An 18,559-nucleotide genomic window follows, 5' to 3' on the forward strand; every position below is an offset into this window, starting at 1 on the left:
AGATGGTTTTTTTTTTAATAATTAAAGCAGCTGTGACCTAGAAGGTTTTTATATAAAAATTTAAAAAAATAATTTGATTTTCAAAATAAGGATAGGTTTATTCAAATTTTCTGTTTCTCTTTATGTTAGTTTTGGTAAAGTATTCCTTTCAAGGAAGCTGGCATCCAAGATACTAAAAAGATAAAATATTTTATTTAGGTGTAATTTACATAATGTAAAATTCATTCATTTATGGTTATGATTAAACTATTTATTATTAATTTGCATAATTACATAACTATAACCACAGCAAAATTTAAGAGCATTTTTATCACCCTCTTATAATTTTCTTATATCACTCTCATTCATAACATTTGTCCCAGATGCCACTTATTTATTTTCCATCTTCATAGGTTTGCTTTTCTGGAGTCAAATATGTTACATATTGGATTTGATTTCTCTCATTTCATCTACGTTTGACTTTTTCTAAAAGATGTATTTATTTGAAAGACAGAGAGATACAGAGACAGATCTTCCTTCTACTGGTTCACTCCACAAATGATGAGAGTGGCTGGAACAGGGTCACTTGGACGCCAGGAGTCAGTTACTTCTTTGAGGTTTACCACGGAGATGCAGAGCCCCAAATACTTGGACCATCTTGCACTGCTTTCTCAAGCACATTAGCAAGGAGCTGGGTCAGAAGTGGAGCACCCAGAACTCTGTGCTCATAGGGTATTCCAGTACCACAGGTAATGACTTTACCTCTCTCCCTTTCTCTCTTCCTCCCTTCCTCCCTCCTTTGCTCTCTTTCCATCTCTCCCTGTCTTTTTCTCTCTCCCTCTCTCAACTTCTCTATTTCTCCCTCTCTCTTCTTCCTTTCTCCCTCTTCCCAATCCTCTTTACCTCTCCTCTCTCTTCCTCTTTTTGCCTTTCTCTGTCCCTCTCTCTCTTCCCACTTCTCTCCCCTGCGCCATCTCTCTCCCCTGTTCCCACTTCTCTCTCCCTCACCCCCTGTTCATGTCTCCCTCTTCACTTCTCTCTCTCCCCCCTCACTATGTGTGCATCCTTTTGACTTTCAAATAATAAAAAGAATTTTCCAAAGAAAGATAGGAGTGTTAGTAATTACTGTTTAAGTCTCTATTGTAACTGTTTGAAGAAATTTATTTTCTGCAAACACTGCTTGAACTGCTTATCTTAAGTTTTTGGCTTATGCTTTCAATATTGTTTAGGTGTTTTGTTTTAGTATTTCTTGCACTTGGCTATTTAGAACTGTGTTTAATTTCTGAGTACTTGGAACTTTTGTATATGCTTAATTGCCATCAATGACCAGTTTAATTATGTTGTTTGGAGACAAGCATGTTTGATAATTTACATTTCTTTTAAAGTTTTGACAATTGTATTAAATCCCAGAATATGACTTCTTCGGGGAAATGTTCCTTGGCTTATGTTTATCTCTAAATATGCATATTTTTCAGCTTTTAGCATTTGTTTCCAGCCCCAAGAAGCTTTTTAAATGTTTTGCAGTTGAGTTTTTGTTGGCAATAAATCTTTTTCATTTTTGTCTATCAGTTATGGAAAAAGGAGTTATGCCTACATACTTTAAATTAGAACATTTTATGCATTATGGATTATATTCATAAGGGTTTCTTTTTACATTTTAGATTACCTGTAATAGTCATATTTCAGTATGAAAAGAAAAGAAATATTTAGTTTCATAATGTCATGATTATGAATAATTTTGAAGATGTACAGGGATTTAGTAAGGTAACTAAGTAAAATAAGTGTAGGCATATTGAGTGTTTTATCATATAGTATATCTTTAAGAAGTTTGTGAAAAATTTACTATAATTTGTGCATGGATCACAAAGTTTATTGCACCAAGATAAGATTATCTTTTAATTCTGTGTTTCCTGAACTTTTTCCTGAACAGTCTCTTCATTATAGAAACTTTTTATATGATATTATCTGTACATATATCAAATCACTTTAATGTATTAAATGTTATGTATACTCTAATTATATCTAATATTTATATATACTATAACATTATAACTATAGTATACAGTTATAATGTGTTTTATATATTCTCATATGTAATAAAATGATACCATAGTTAAATTCTCATTAATAGTGAATATCAGTCTGATCAAGTAGATACGTTAACATTTTTAACATCAGTTACACTGTCACATGATTCAATAATTAAACATTTTGGCTAAAAAGATTAGAATCATATATAGCAATTTTTGTGGGAAACGAACTTCAAAATAGTGTTATTGCCAATGTGACTAGCTGAGAAATGGTTGATACTGTTTGATTACTTTTTCTTACCTGTGGCTGCCGGAGTCCAGCTCCGGCTGAGTTCAGAGCTCGAGAAGCGTATGTGGAGTTGGCGATAAAGAAAAGACACAGACACTGTCACTTGGTGCCTTCTTGCTACAGCTCAAGAAGAAGCTGTCCTTTTTATTTACTTAGACACATCACAAGCCTCTGCACAAACATTTGATTTTACTATCTTTAACTTCAGAACTAAGCCAGCATGCACAGATGTTCAATTAATTTTTACTTCATGGTCAACCAGGTGCTCTTAAAGATAATTCTGTAAGTTACTATAATCAGTTTCTTCAAAGCAAGTCATTATTCATTCTTCAGAAGTAGCCATTAGGTGACAGCCAGAACTCCAAGGCCAAGTCACAGATGGTTGCCTACTAATCAGTAAAACATTCCTACTACATTTTATTTTCACAACTTATCTATCACTTAGTGGGAGAAATACATCAAAAGGGAAAAAAACATAATCTAGGACAAAAAGTTTCAAACATTAAATGCCCCTACAACTGCAGGCTCTACAACCTCATAAACAATCAAACAATAATCAAAAGTATATCTCTATGATGTTAATATAATCACCCTATAATTCCTCTAGTTAAAAAATTATAAAAGTGGCTAAAACAGCTATATTTTCTATGCTCCAAAGAAACTGCAAAGACAGACTAGCCTTTGAGATAACAATAACTATATTTATTGCCATAGCAGTTTCAGCTCTCACTCCCATCACTTGCATTAATATTTAGGATATTTATCAAGCCCTTTCCCAGAAGGTGTGCTACATGTCTGGGCCAGATTCTGAGGCAATGGTTAAGTACCCAATAAGGTGTCCAGAAATGGCATGGACTTAATTGTGCTCCTGTGTGTAAATTGTCAAAGGCCCACTCACCAAGACATTATCAGAAACATTAACTCTCAAGCTCACATCGGTTGCAAAAACCATCTCACAGGGGCAAACAACAATGCCTCAATAGATTACAGAATTCTTAGTGGGGTGCTTGAGTGTCCATGCAAACAGGGGTGAGACTGTGTCAAGGTGGTCAGAGAGAAATCCGCTGGGCCCTGCCAAACAGCTGGAAGCTCCCCTGGGCCCTGCCAAACAGGGGAGCTGTTCTCTTCACACCTTTGTGTCATCCACACCTACTGCATGGACCCCAGCATGTGGCTCTGGCTAAAAGTTAAAGGATCATGTTGAATTGCAATGTTGAGAATGGGAAACCTTGTCTAGTCTCAGATCTTAGTATAAATGCTCCAACTATTCCTAATTCAAGGTTATACTGATAGGACTCTGGGATCCCATTTAGGTGCCAGTTGTTTTCCCACATGCTCCACTTTGCATTCAGCTCCCAACTTGTGGTCTGAGAGAGCAATAAAGGATGGCCCAAAACCTTGGGACCCTGCACGTGTGTGGGATATCTGGAAGAAACTCTTGACTCATGGCTTCAGATGGGCTCAGCTCTAGCCTTTGTGGCCACTTGGGGCATGAACCAGCAGATGGAAGATCTTTGTCTCTCTTCTGTAAATCAGCCTTTCCAATAAAAATAAATAAATCTTTAAAAAAGAAAAGAAAGATGATGCTGGTAATGTTTTTTTTATATATTGTCTTGTGTTGAGAAATGTTCCTTCTATACCCAATGTAATTGAGTTCATGTATTTTTCATATATTTTCTCTGTGTCTTTGGAAATAATCATATGATTTCTATTCATCCACTTGTTAATGTGTGTTAATTAATTTGTGTATGCTGAACAATCCTTGCACACCAGGATAAATCCCATTTGGTTCTGGCTAATGATGTTTCTGATGTGGTTGGATTTGATTAGCTAGTATTTTGTTGAGGACTTTTACATTTGAATTCATCAGAGATATTGGTCTACAGTTCTCTTTTTGTCTCTTTTTCTGGTTTTAGAATTAAGTCTCATAGAAGGAATTTGTGAGGATTAACTCCCTTCCAATTGTTTTTGAATAGTTTGAGAAAAATTGAATTCGTTCTTGAAAAGTTTGCTGGTATTCAACATTGAAGCAATTTGATCTCAGGCTTTTCTGTTATATTCACTAATTTAGTTTCTTAGTTACATATGTGTTTAGGTTTCCTATGACATCATGGCTCTGTTTAGGTAGATTGTATGTGTCTAGAAATCCATCCATTTCTTCTAGACTTTCCAACATGTTAGAAATTTGTACTAATTCCTTATAATTTTCTGTCTGTGGTCTCCATTTTTGTATTACCATTTTCAGGTCTTGTTTCATTGATTTTGGTCTTTCTTTTTTCTGGTGAGATGGTCTAAGGGTGTATTGATTTTGTTTAGGAAAAAAAGCTGTTCAATTGATCTTATGTATTTTGTTTCAATTTTAATTTTTTCTTATTTTTAATTCTGATTTGAGGTTTGGTAGTGTTCTTCAGTGTTCTTCTTGGTCTTTTAGATACATTGATTAGTCATTTATTTGATGCATGTCTAGTTGCCTATGTCTTAACTATTTTCTGTGAACTTAAAACTGCTTTTCTGTACCCCGTAGGTACTATGCTGTCATCTTGATTCAATGCCCTAATTTTTGAATCCCCATTTGATTTCTTCTGTGATCCACTGTTCATTCAATAGCGTGCTATTCATAGTTCCATATGCTTGCATATTTCTAGAGTGTCTTGAGTTGTTAGATTTTTAGCTTCATTCCATGGTGATCAGAAAAGATGCATGGTATAATTTTAATTCTTTTGAATTTGCTGAGGCTTGCTATATGTCCTAACAAATGATCTGTCATACAGTAGGTTCCATATACTATTGAAAAGATTGTGTATTCCGTGTTTCTGAGATGAAATATTCTGTATATATAAATTTGATCCATTGTATAGATTAGGCCTATTGTTTCTTTTTGATTTTCTATCTAGAGTGTTGATGAAAGTGGGGTGTTGAAATTCCCGTTATTACTGTATTGGAGTCTAGGTATCCCTTTAGGGTCAATAATAATTGTTTTAAATATCCATGTGTTCCAGCATTGAGTACATATACATTTGATATACTTATTTCCTCTGGTTGAATTAATCCCTTAATCATACAGTGTCCTTCTTTATCTCTTTTAACACCTTTCATGATAAACTTTATTTTGTTTGATACTATAATAAATAGGTCTGCTCGTTTTTTCTTTCCATTGGCATGAAATTTCTTTTTCCATCCTTTACTTTCAGTATATGTGTGTTTTTGTTGGTAAGGTGTGTGTCTTGTAGGCAGCAAATCAATGGATCTTGTTTTTTTAAAGGCCATTATCACTGGAGTCACTATTGAAAAGGAGCAATTTGATCTTATCATTTTCACACCAATGTCATTATTTTTGCTTTGGATTTTCTTCGTACCTTTACAAGAAGCTTTTCTACCTTTGTAATTTTTTTCATTGTGATGATTATCATCCTCTATTACTGTGTGTAGCACATTCTTAATTAGGCATAATTTGTAGGCTTGACCAGGTATTGGAAAATTCTTTAATTTTTTGCTCATTTTGGAATGTATTTTTTCTTCAGGTAAAAATGAGATTTTGTTGGGTATAATACTCTGGGTTGGCAATTTCAGAGTATGTTTTTCCATTTGCTCCTGTGCTAAAGGGTTTCTGATCAGAAATCAGATGTAAACCTGGTTGGGGAGCTCCTAGAAGTAATCAGTTTTTCTCATGCATATTTTAGAATCTTTGTGAAATACTTGATTAATATATCATTATGAAGATCTGTACTGCTTATGCCTATTCAGAATTCTGTGTTCTGCCTATACATTTATCCTTTTTCTTTCTCCATATTAGTGAGTTTTCTGTTATTCTTTCATGCAATATGCCTTCTAATCCATTCTCTCTTTCATGCAGTCATGAACTCTCAACAGCACATATGTTAAGTTGTTTAATAGTATCTCATAAATCTTGGATGCTATTTTCAGTTTTTCTTATTTCTTTGTTTTGTCTGAAAATTTGTGTTTTAGCTCAGAAATTATTATTTTTGCCTCACCGATTCTGTTGTTAAGGTTTTGCACTTTTTTTATTTGGTAAATTGAATTCTTCCAATAATTCAGTTTGACTGCTCTTCAAAACTTCAGTCTTGCAGGAAAATTTCTCATTCATGTTGTATGTTCTTAATTCATGCATTTACTTCTTAGTCTTTTCCAGTAATATTATGAGACTTTCTAAATGTATTTTCAGATATTTCGTCTAGTCATTGGTCATCATGGGAGAGGCAATAAGCATGACATTAGTAAAATCATTGCCTCATCTCCTCCCAATCAATATGACCAGTCCCTACGTTTGGTCATAATGACCTCAATCCACACCCATGACAACAGATGAACTACGCAAAAAGTCTACGCAGTTCTTTGTGCCCAGAGATCCAGCTACATACATCAAAAATTATGCATAGAGTCCCCACATTCATTGCACCCAAGACTCAACATTGTACTGAAGCTGCCCTCAGCCCCACAAGTCTGACCCGAGCACAGAAAACAGCAGTATTTCCGTACCAGTACCCGAGAATGCTCTACATTAGTGGGATAAGCAATCTAAGACATTTACAAGCAATGGCCTTTTAATAAAACCATGGAGACAAACCATGCTGCATTAAACACCTGCCCCAGAAAAATCTCTAACATTCATCCTTAGTTAACGTGTCTGATGTTTCTCATTTTGTATTTTCATCTGATATCAATATTTTCTGCTAATAAGTCTTCTATGTAATTACTTGTACCAAGTTATGCTAGTGACAAATATCCTGTTCACTCACAGAAACTTTTTTTTGACCATTTGAAAGATACATACCCTGAGTATAAAATTTCAAACTTACATTGTTTTCCTTTATTGCTTTAGATGTGTCATTGGATTGTGATTTGATTTGTGTAGCTTTTGGTGAATGACTTTTATTATACCTTTTACCTGGGTAGGAAGTATATAATTTTTCTCTTCCTGCTTTTAGCATTTTCTGTTAGGCAGGGTTTTTTTTTTTAGCTATGTAATTTTATTTGAGCACTTTTATTCATCCTTTTTCTGTATGGCATTCTTTGGGTTTTGGGATCGTAATTTTGTTGTTACCCTAAGTTTAGTAACACTTTTTAAGTTATGATTATGATGTCCTTTCTGAAATCAAATTCATATATTCTAAACTTAAATTTAATTTTGTCATAGAGGTCTGAAATATTTTGTTGATTTTACTATAGTTTTTCCTCTCATGTTTCATTTTGGATATTTTTTATTTTTATTTTTTCAAATTCATTATTGTAATGCATTTGGACTACATTTGCAAAAATATTTTTTTAAGATTTATTATTATTATTATTATTTTATTGGAAAGGCGGATATACAGAGAGGAGAGACAGAGAGGAAGATCTTCCATCTGATGATTCACTTCCCAAGTGAGCGCACCGGGCCGATACTATGCTGATCCAAAGCCAAGAGCCTCTTCAGGGTCTCCCACACGGGTGCAGGGTCCCAAAGCTTTGGGCCGTCCTTGACTGCTTTCCCAGGCCACAGGCAGGGAGCTGGAAGGGAAGCGGGGCTGCTGGGATAGAACCAGCGCCCATATGGGATCCCGGGCGTGCAAGGCGAGGACCTTAACCACTGCACCACCGTGCCGGGCCCACATTTGCAAAAATATTATGAACTGGGAAACTGCATCAGTTTTCAACTTATTTCTGGAAACAAGACAACCAACAGATTGAGTTTTAGCTGAGGACCCATTCCTCAGTGCTGGTGTGTTCTAACTGCATCGTCATCACTTGGTGGAAGTGGCACGGCAGTGCTCGGGGGCCACTGTAAAGGAATGAGTTCCATTCATAAGCCTCTGCCTTTGTGGTCTAATCATCTCCCAAAGTCCCCTTCCTCTCAATGGAATCATCTTAGTTAAGGTTCAGCAATTGGGTTTTGAGGAGGACACAATAATTCATATCACAGAATTTGCTACTATTTTCTGCTATAATGTTTAAAATCAGGTGACTTTCAACTTGGGGAATATTTTTATCTCTAGAAATTTTTATTATATGAAGTTTATACATGTTTATGTAATACAGTAGTGATTGAGACGATTGACACATGAACACAAGGTGCTATTAGCATTTCCTTATACTCAAACATTAATCATTTTGGCATGCTGTAATCCTTCAGACTCTTCTAGTTACTTTCAAATATAGATTAATGTAGACTATGATTATATTACTAGGGTATAAAGCAGTAGGACTGATTCCTCCTGTCTATTTTCATGTCTCTTATCTAACTTGTTTCTGTTCTCCCTGCCTTTTACACATCCTATTCTCTAGTGACAACCATTCTATTTTTTTTCTTCTTTGAGGGATCTTTTTTTCTTTTTTTCTTTCTAATATGAAAAGGAACATGCCAAGGCAAGTGCTGTAGCATAACCACTTAAGCCACTTCCTGCAGCATCAACATTCCAAATGGGTGGCAGTTTGACTTCTAGCACGCAGATCTCTCTCCCATTCTCTCTCCCTCCCTCTCTGTGTCCTCCTCTCTATATTTATTTCTTCCTTTCAAATGAAAAAATCTTTTTAAAATGTGATATTTGTATTTCTGTGCCTAGCTTATTTCTTGGTTTCATCTCCTTGGATGCAACTAATGGAATTTCTTTTTTATAGCAGAATAAAGTGTGTGTGTGTGTGTGTACATACACACAACATAGAGAGTTACTATTCATAGGTAGGATATTTTAGTGATTCTACATCTATATTCTAGATTTATATCTATTTATATACTTCATTTCAGGGTGTATTTCTATTGAAGTGTTTTTCCTAATTATCAGTCATTTATTTGCCTAATTTCCTGATCTTTATTATCTGTTACTTAGTGTATACTAACTAGACTCTGTGACTTTTACTATTTTGGTAGTGTTTTATTAGATTTTTTTTTCTACAGTGTTGGGTAATTTTCTTGAAGGCGTTTAGGTAACTCATGAGCATTGTTTTAAAGTCTTTTTTAGTGTAGATTCTAGAAAACCTTTAGTCTATAGTGAATTTGTCCTGCTACTGAGGTGGCAGCAGTCCATCTGCTGTTCTATGTGTTAGAAGATCTGTGCAGATTAGCATGTAGTAAAATGAAACACTCTTGACCTTGTGTGAGCTTTTCTAGAAACTTGATTCAGATTTATCACATGTGTGACAAGAACCTAATTGCTTGAGCCATTCCTGCTGCTTTCCAGGATCTGCGTTAACAGGAAACTGGAGTTAGGAGCTGAGACCAGATATGGAATCCAAGTGCTCAAATATGGGATGTGTGGATTTTAACCAACATCTCAACCACAATGTTAAATGTGTTATAAATTATGTTTTTACAGTCTAAGTCTCTAACCTGGTACCTCAATTCCATGAAATCTCTGACCTCTGGGTCTCGGTTTTTAGTGCCTTAGTCTGAGACATCTCTCCAGGGATTAAGCCAGAACATTTATGAAATGTACTTTATTATCCTTCTGTCTTCCCATCTGTGTCAACTGTGAAAACTGTGAAAACTGTGACTTACTATGTTATGTGTAGTTTCCTGGTAGTAGGATAGATGGTTATTTAGTCTTTTAATGACTTTATTACAATCACTGACTATACCCTAAGTCTAATTACTACTGTCCAGTTTTGTTATTTTTCATTCCAGGGAAAGAGTAATAGCTTATGATTGCTGTCATATAGTCTAGTTATATATTTCCCCTAAAGATTGCAGGAATTTTGTCATATACATGAGAATTAATTAGCTATAAAGTAAAAATTTAGTGATATTAATTTCTATAATTTGACATAAAACATGGAATTTCCTAACAATACTGAAATGAAATTCCTTCACATGGAAATTTCTCAAAGTTCTTTAAAAATAATGCTCAAACTTAGTATATGTAAAAGCCCTGGAAACTAGATACATGTAAAACTGCTGTCATGTGATACTCATTTTTAAGAGACTAAGACCCAGCAAAATTCATTAATTTTATCAACATTATATAACCTATAAACTGTGAAAATGAGAATCAACATAATTTTCTGGTTTTTGTGATAGTATTTTTTTTCAGCTTCCCAGATCTCTCTCAGTAAAAGATGTAGAATGCCTTGTGAACTACAAAACATTTAATATGTGTAGAGTAGAGTAAAGTAAAATTCCTACAACTAGTGTGTGTTTCATTTAGGGAAAAATATAAAAACAAAACTGAGACATAATTGTTTAGCTAGAGATGATATTGTAAAGGAAAAAGAGGTAATGGATGCCTGCAAGTGAAGGTGACAAAAATACCTGCTCAAGAATGGTCTCCACTTTAATTTCTCCTGTGACTTAGGAATTAAGGAAACGTCTTTTGTCTTTCAGTAAATGGTACAAAGTAAATAGCCAAAAACCCCTGAGAAATCCATTCAAGTTTTTGTGCTTAGAAGAAGCTGTATTTTCTGAACTGTATTGTCAAAATATATGCAATATATGAGGTTAATTTTTTTCTCTTGTTAAGAGAATTGATTTGGAATGTAATAATTATAATTATACTTAAGGTACATAATTACATGCCTGAGCTTTTGTAGCTGCTAAAGTGTGATTTTTTTCTTGACCTGTGTGCCACTTTGAAAATAAAAAAGGTTTTTGTGCTATTCTTTAATAAATAGTATGACATCAAGTTACAGAGCAAATTGAGTAATAACAGCCTTCCCGATGAAACTGCTTATAAAATATAATTGCAGGTCATCATTAATTGCTTTAGCACAGTGTCATAGTGAGTCTGCTGGGTCAAAGAAAATCATCCTTCCTGACATTGCACTAATCACTGCCCACCCTCCCCAGCTCTAGGCATTATATTACAATAGTCGGATTTGAAACTTAAAATAACTTCGTTGTGATACATTTTGGTTGCACATTTTTTCTCTCTTAGAGTTGCTTTTGGGAATTGCAATGGATTAGTTGTGGTGGATTTTATACAGAAGACAGTACTGCTAAGCATGGGAATCTTTGATCTGTATAGATCAAGTGAACTGTACCAGCGACAACCACGGTCTCCTCGTAAGAACAGGCAATTCATTGCAGGTAGGAAATAAAACAAATGAGTTATAAATTTAATGTCTGTGTTTACTTTTAAATTCATTTTCTTCTGGATACTGTTGAAATGTATGGCGATATAATTTACAATGCAATGCAGGAAAAATGAATTGGGAAGAAACATAGTGAGACTACTTGAAAGGGAAAGGAAGATGTTTAAACTTCTGTTTAGTGTTGAAATTAGAAAAGAATGTAATATTATGAAAATAAGAGATCTGTAGTTTAAAAGTTGCATGCGGTGGTAATATTAACCAGGTTAACTTTCTTCCAGTATGTCTAACCATATTACAAGACACTCCTTGATCATTAGCTACTTTTAATTTTTGTATTAACTCCATTTTGTAACTGTCACCTTTACTTGATGCAAAATGACTATGGAATTTACTTTCATAAATGCAGTAAGTTTTAATTAACAATGAAAAATCACATTTCTTGGCAGGATCAATAAATTTGTTTAGCTATATAAGCTTAAAGTAGTTGGAATATAAGATTTTACATTGATATGTCAAATTATCCAAAGTTTTATTGAAATTGCAGTTTACAGTTTAAGAGTTGCCAATTTGTGTTTGTTGCCTACTGATTTAATCTAGTTTATAAAAATATTGAGCAATAGCTCTACAGATGGAAATTCTTTATTAACACAATACATGTTATTTTAAATCAGTCTTAATTTTCTACTTTTATTTAAAATAATCAATTGAATATTGAAGACTGTTGAATATACTCTTAAAAAGAACATTTTGTGGTAATGAATTAAAAAGTTTATTGATGCTATTTATTAAGTAACAAGCATGTCACATTTAAAATTGGATTGATAATAAGTTTCCCTTTTGGAGGTGTGAAGCTCTCCTGTGTTAACTTTTCTTTTGCGAACTTCAACCTTTTCCATTTGTGGTAAGTTTAGACCCTGTCCAGGAACATACACTCTTTCCTTCAGAACAAGATTGGGGTTTGTTGTTGTTTAAACTCTGAACACTTAGTAGTATTTTAAGAATGCTAGGAAGTTCAGGTTCTACAGGTTCTGCTTCTACCGCTACTGGCTTGTATAAGGAAAACATATGAGAAATTGTGTATGTATGTGTCAGCAGATTCCCTTATGATTGGAAATGGAAGGTTAATTCTTCATACAGGAGGATAGAAAGACAATAGGGGGCAGTACAACACTGTTTGCAATGCTTGAAAGCTCCAAATCAGTGAGGAAAAACTGGGTTTTGTGAAAACACCTAAGTTACTTTCTGTATCTACATAGTAGGCTGAAAAAGAATGTATTTTGATAAAAAGCAGTATAAATTTTACTTGGTTTTATTTAAACTTGTGCCTCAACGTTTATAGTCAGAACTTAAAATTTTGTTATTATTTTTAAATTTATTGTAAATAAGTGATATGAGCATTTTTATTTAGCTATTGTTTATAATCCTGCCTATATTCCTGTTGAATATGGTCTTTTTTTTGTTGAACTCTTTGAGTATAATATAAAACTGTTATCAAAGATAAGTAAAACAAATCAGAAAAAACTGAAAATCTCATACACTTGATTTGTATTTAGTGTCCATGGCTACAGTAAGTACCCGTATTTAAAAAATACATCAAATACTAAAATCTAATTTCTTTTTTAATGTCTGAAGGATTAAAAATGATCATTGTGATATTGATGAGGTAATTTATCTCTATATATTCTCTGGCAAAATAAGTGCATTGTATAAAAACATACAGAAAAAAATTCCATCTCTTTTTTAAGACAATTGATTAAATAAAATTTCAAAGGCATTCTCATCCCTCATCTATCATTTCTTACTTTCTAATTGGTTTATTTTTAATATCTCCTCTCTAATTGGATTGCCTAATCTTGCTGCAATTTCTCCATCTTGGCTTTTCTAGATTCTGGTTTGATATCACTTCCTTTCACTTTAGACTGTTTTTCTCTCTTTTCTCTGCCTGCTGCTGATGCTGATGTTCTGGCATGTTCCAAAGACAACTTTTGCATGCGTGGCCTGTCTAACTTTTATCCTGATTTAACGAAACGGATCCGTACTTCCTATCAGAGTAAGTTCTATAAAGGTTAGGCAAAAGGGTTTTTTATTCCATAATGCTTGAGTTAAATCCATATGTCAGAGCTCAGTAATGTGTTTGTTAAACACATTCAGCATGCATGCAAATTTTTGTTTTGTTATGAAGTGCAACCTAATAATTTACTGAAATTTATTATATTCATGTTTCAAACTGTTATTGTCATGAACCCATTCACTCATGTTATTCAGTGTTTATTTCAAATCATTCAGAACATGTTTTGTTACTCCAAAAGTCATTGTCTTGTTTTGAAGAAGAGCCATGATGTCCATTTATATGCTAAACCTGATATGCAATACCAATACTTTAAGGATTTCTTATTTTGGAAACAGTGTACTTTTCATAGTTTTACATTATAGCCAGGACCATACTATTTGCTTATTAAACAGTTGTATCTCTTGACGATAACAGAATATGCCCTAATTTCTGATGTTTTTACTAAAGCAGGAAACAAAAGCATGTATTTTGATAGTAATTTTAGGTACCAAGCAAAGAAATAAAGGAATTAAGCTTATAGAGACTGTTAACATTTACTGTGACAATAAATTCAAATCTAAAGATGGCTAGAGTAAGCATTTTTAAAGAGTAGCATAGAAGAGATGGAGAGTTAGGGCGTGCAGAATAAATATTTATTTACCAAAAATGTTTATAATTGTTTGTTAAAGTTATGTATAAAACCAGTATCTTAATACAAAAAGATGGCCCTATATTTGTGTGTATTTATACACACAAACATAGATAGACAGATAGACAGACAGACAGACATCCATATAAATGGATGGGACTTTAGATAAGTAGAAGTATAGATATACACACATGTACACAGTGTTTTCATACTCAGATGGGTACATAGATTGTAATCTGATTTTCTTCAGTTTTCACCAGCTGTACTTTCTGATTTATGATAATAAACATGTAATGTCCTTATGGAAGAAGAGGAATCGAAAGCAAGATAAAGAACAGAATTAGGCTCTGAGTTCATCCCAAGTCTATATAATGTAAAGGATAGTGAAGTTGTAAGAAATGCTCAGTAATCTTATGTTCCCTTAAAAATAAAAAGAAGTCAATTATTTAAAAGTTGCATTCAGGGCCTTCTAAGATTCGTGTATTTTGCATTTGTATCTTCTAATGAGTTTTCTACTGCTCTCTAACAAAATAATTCCCATTCATGCCAATCATTTGTATGGAATGTCCCTTTGATTTACTCCTATTATCTCTTCTATTGGAAATACCCTGTTAAATTTTTAAGTCATATGGTAACCATTTCCTGATGCCATGGAGTCCTGTCATGGCAACTTCTTTATTTGAATGCCTGCACTATGTAGGTTGTACAGAGTAAAGTCCACATTGTTTAGTTTGCATTTAGTCTGGGCTCATTTGAATGGATACATTTTTTATGCTAGGCTCTACCTTTTCAAATGCATGACAAGAAGTTGAAGTACATACATAAACAATTTTTGTATCTTCTACACTAGCACAAGTCATGAACTCAGAGAATAAATGATGATGATAGTAGGTTAGAGCATGGCACCCGGCTTTTTTCTGTCATCTGAACAACTAGAAGAATTTTCAGGTCTAACAGATGAGAGAAGAACTAGCTTTTGTAGTTACTAGATTCATTAGAATTGAACTGGATTCATTAGAATTTTGCAAAAAATTAATCGTGATTTCTTTTTAAAGAACATAAAAATGTCAAAATAGAAGTAAAGTCAAATTGTTAGGGGTCAGCCTTTTGCGTAGTGGTTGAAACAATGGTTATGTTCCAAATTAGGTTTGATTTGTGGCTCCAGCACCCGATTACAGCTTGCTATTAACACAGATACTAGGAAGCAGCAATAATGGCTCAAATTGCTGTCTTCTGTTCATGAGTTCCCAGCTACCAGCTTTAGCCCATTCCAGCTCTAGCTGTTACAAGTACTTAGGAAATAACCAGAAATTGGGAGTGCTTGCTTGCTTGCTTGCTCTCTTTCTCTCTCTCTCCATCCTCCCTCCCTCTCTACCTGCCTGCCTCCCTCATATCTCCCTCTGGAGAATAAAGATAGACCTCAGAATCACTTTATATTTTCATCAATCCCAAGATCCTGAAATCAGATTTCCTGAAACCTTCATTTGATGATAAACAGAGTATATTAAGAAAATGGGCTTATTCTTTAATGATTCAAAACGTGTTCTGGAGTTTGCTTTTCAAGATTCGTTTTATGGAGTAGACCTTTAGACTATCGATGAAGATGTCCATATCCTATGCCTGGATTTGATTCTCAGCTCTGATTCCTGTGCCTTGAGAGAAAGTGGTGAAGGCTGAAATGGTTGAGTTTCTACCATCCACATGAGAGACCTACATTGTGCTGGTAGCCTCTGGCTCCAGCCCCAGGCCTGACATACTCCCGACTGTTGTAGGCTTTGGAGGAGTGAAACAATGAATTACAGTTCCCGCTGTCCATCAATCTACCTGTCTGTATTTCCATCTCTATTTTTCTTTGTCAGTGTCTCTCAAATTTAAAAAATGTAAATAAATTTAAGAAGATTACACTTGAACTATTAATTAATTTAGTGACACATTTGTATCACCTAAGTTTTTTTTTAAAGATTTATTTTTATTATTTTTTTATTGGAAAGGCAGATATACAGAGAGGAGAGACAGAGAGGAAGATCTTCTGTCCGATGATTCACTCCCCAAGTGAGCGCACCGGGCCGATACTATGCTGATCCAAAGCCAAGAGCCTCTTCAGGGTCTCCCACGCGGGTGCAGGGTCCCAAAGCTTTGGGCCATCCTTGACTGCTTTCCCAGGCCACAGGCAGGAAGGGAAGCGGGGCTGCTGGGATAGAACCAGCGCCCATATGGGATCCCGGGAGTGCAAGGTGAGGACCTTAACCACTGTGCCACCGCGCTGGGCCCTGTATCACCTAAGTTTACCATTATAGAAATTTTAATTGTGAATTGTTTCCCAACTTTCAGAAAAGCATATCTGCATTTTTTCTAATTGAGGTGACAGAGCCATTTTCTACTAGGTGTTTATTCTGTTTGGAGATTGAGGTAGGCAATCTGGCAGGGTTAAATGATTATAACCTGTTATAACTTCTAAAAACCCACTGAGGTGGATTGATATTTATTTAAAAATTCTTGTAGATGATAAAACTGAAGCTGAGATGCATTAAATTAGTCACGTAAAACCACATACCATAAGAGGAAACCAACCTTATACATATGTAACACTAAAGTGATTCCATATGCTTTCTTCTATGTGTGTCTAAATATTTTGGATACATTAGAAATCAACCTCATTCTATAATCATAAGCCATATTTTTCTTAGTTTTTACCCCATATAAATTAAAAATAATCAAAAATAAAACTAAAATTTTTTTCATAGGTTTAAAATATGAATAGATTGGGCAAATTTCTCTCCAAATGTCCCTTATATGTCAAGAAATTTATCATTATATCACTTATTCACTTGAAGTAATGTTGCATTCTATTTTGAAACTTATGCTTTTTCATTACTGGAAAAGCATTTTCAGTCTGTTCCTAGGCTGATTCTCTTGTTACATTATAGGCTAGATTTTAGACTCCAAAGAGTTTTTTTCTCTGTGATTTTAAATTATCATCTTCAAATCTTTTACTTCATAAATTAATAACATTTTCAACTTGGAACAATGCTTATATATTTTTCAAAATGTGATTTGGAGAAGCAGTTAAATGCTTTGAAAAAGATAGAGAGCGATGACAAGAAAACCTAGATCAAATACTAACTTTCATTTAACTTAGTAACTACTGTACATTTGTAATCTAAGTAAGATAGCTAATCACTCAATTTCTTTTTATATATATAAAGTGAGGGCAATAATCTTTGTTTTTTCTGGAATAATATTTGTAAATGCATAGTTGTAAATATTAGGTATGATTATCCAAATAAAAGATGAAGCCAAGCCAAAGAGAAACTAAATACCTTTTCTAGAATCACAACAAATCAATGCCAGACACAGTTGCCCTACTTTCCCTCCATCTCCCTGCTTGTGGCCTGGGAAAGCAGTTGAGAACAGCCCAAAACCTTGGGACCCTGCACCCACGTGAGCGACCTGGAAGAGGCTGTTGCTTCCTGGCTTTGGACTGGCTCACATCCAGCCATTGTAGCCATGTGAATCAACAGACAGATCTTCCTCTCTCTCTCTTCTCCTCTCTATGTATCTGAATTTCCAATAAAAATAGATGAATCTTAAAAAAAAGAATATTTTAATATTTAAAAGATAATGTGTGACAGTTTGTAGCATATAGTGGAAAATGTATAACACTAATACAAAGTAAATAACAATACTAACATAATAGGGCTATAAATAATTATACTTTTGTAAGTTTCTTCCATCATTAGATATCAACTATGATGAATTATAAATGCATGTTATAATCTAAGTGCTAAAATATTCAGCAAATATGTATTGCCTGAAAGCCTGAAAGGGTAAATAACCCTGACCCCAGATGCAGTGTGGACCCCAGATATTAGTGTGGAAACAATGGTCTTACCCACTTTCCTGTAGCCCTTGACCCTTTGTACCCTAATCAACTAAGTAAGATTATTTTTAAAAGAACAGCAATAAATAAGTACCATTACAGTTCATGAAAAAATGATTTTTTCACAGAAAGAACTGCAGGTTTATTGCATATATTCATATTATTTTCTGCTCCAGAAGAAAATGGTTTAAGTAATTATAAAAAAAGAAAAGAAAATAGATCATGTGTTCTTATAAAACGCCAGAGAGATGAAAAGTGTTTAAAAAATGAACAGGAAATGAAAAGAAATATGGAAGTAATAGACACATCAAAGTCTTTATAAAATTTAAATGGAGCAAACATTCAAAAAACAGTAAAAGAGATTGTGAGACAGGATTTTAAAATAAAAAGCGCAACTTGTTTTTAATAGATGGACTTTATGTAAAGGAGCACAGATAAGTCAAAAGTAAAGAAGAAGAGAATTCCCTGAAAATACTAATTCCAGAAAGCTGATTTGACTATATTGATATTAGATGAAGTGGACATGGAGGACAGCAGACAGAAAGTCTGAATTTATTAAAGTTACTATACATTACATATGTACAAAAATATGTACTTATACATCTCTAAGTAGAAATATATATAAAACAGAAATTGTCAAAATGATATAGACAGATAATGC

The 18,559-nt window shown here is 34.0% G+C and overlaps 1 protein-coding gene across 5 annotated transcripts in view; it reads left to right on the forward strand.

Annotated features, from left to right (window-relative positions):
* Positions 1 to 18,559, forward strand: part of LOC121167251 (syntaxin-binding protein 5-like) — a 252,185-nt gene that overhangs the window by 169,564 nt on the left and 64,062 nt on the right. For 3 of the 5 annotated variants that reach the window (XM_040996673.1, XM_040996675.1, XM_040996672.1), the window contains exon 18: positions 11,163 to 11,314. In XM_040996673.1, coding sequence (XP_040852607.1) covers positions 11,163 to 11,314 — 152 coding nt within the window. Of the gene's footprint in view, positions 1 to 11,162; positions 11,315 to 13,297; positions 13,370 to 18,559 lie in introns of all 5 variants that reach the window. The other 2 variants (XM_040996671.1, XM_040996674.1) reach the window with 1 other exon arrangement.

Source organism: Ochotona curzoniae, unplaced genomic scaffold (assembly GCF_017591425.1).
Source record: "Ochotona curzoniae isolate NIBS_2020 unplaced genomic scaffold, NIBS_Ocur_1.0 patch355, whole genome shotgun sequence".
Taxonomy (NCBI): Eukaryota; Metazoa; Chordata; class Mammalia; order Lagomorpha; family Ochotonidae; genus Ochotona; species Ochotona curzoniae.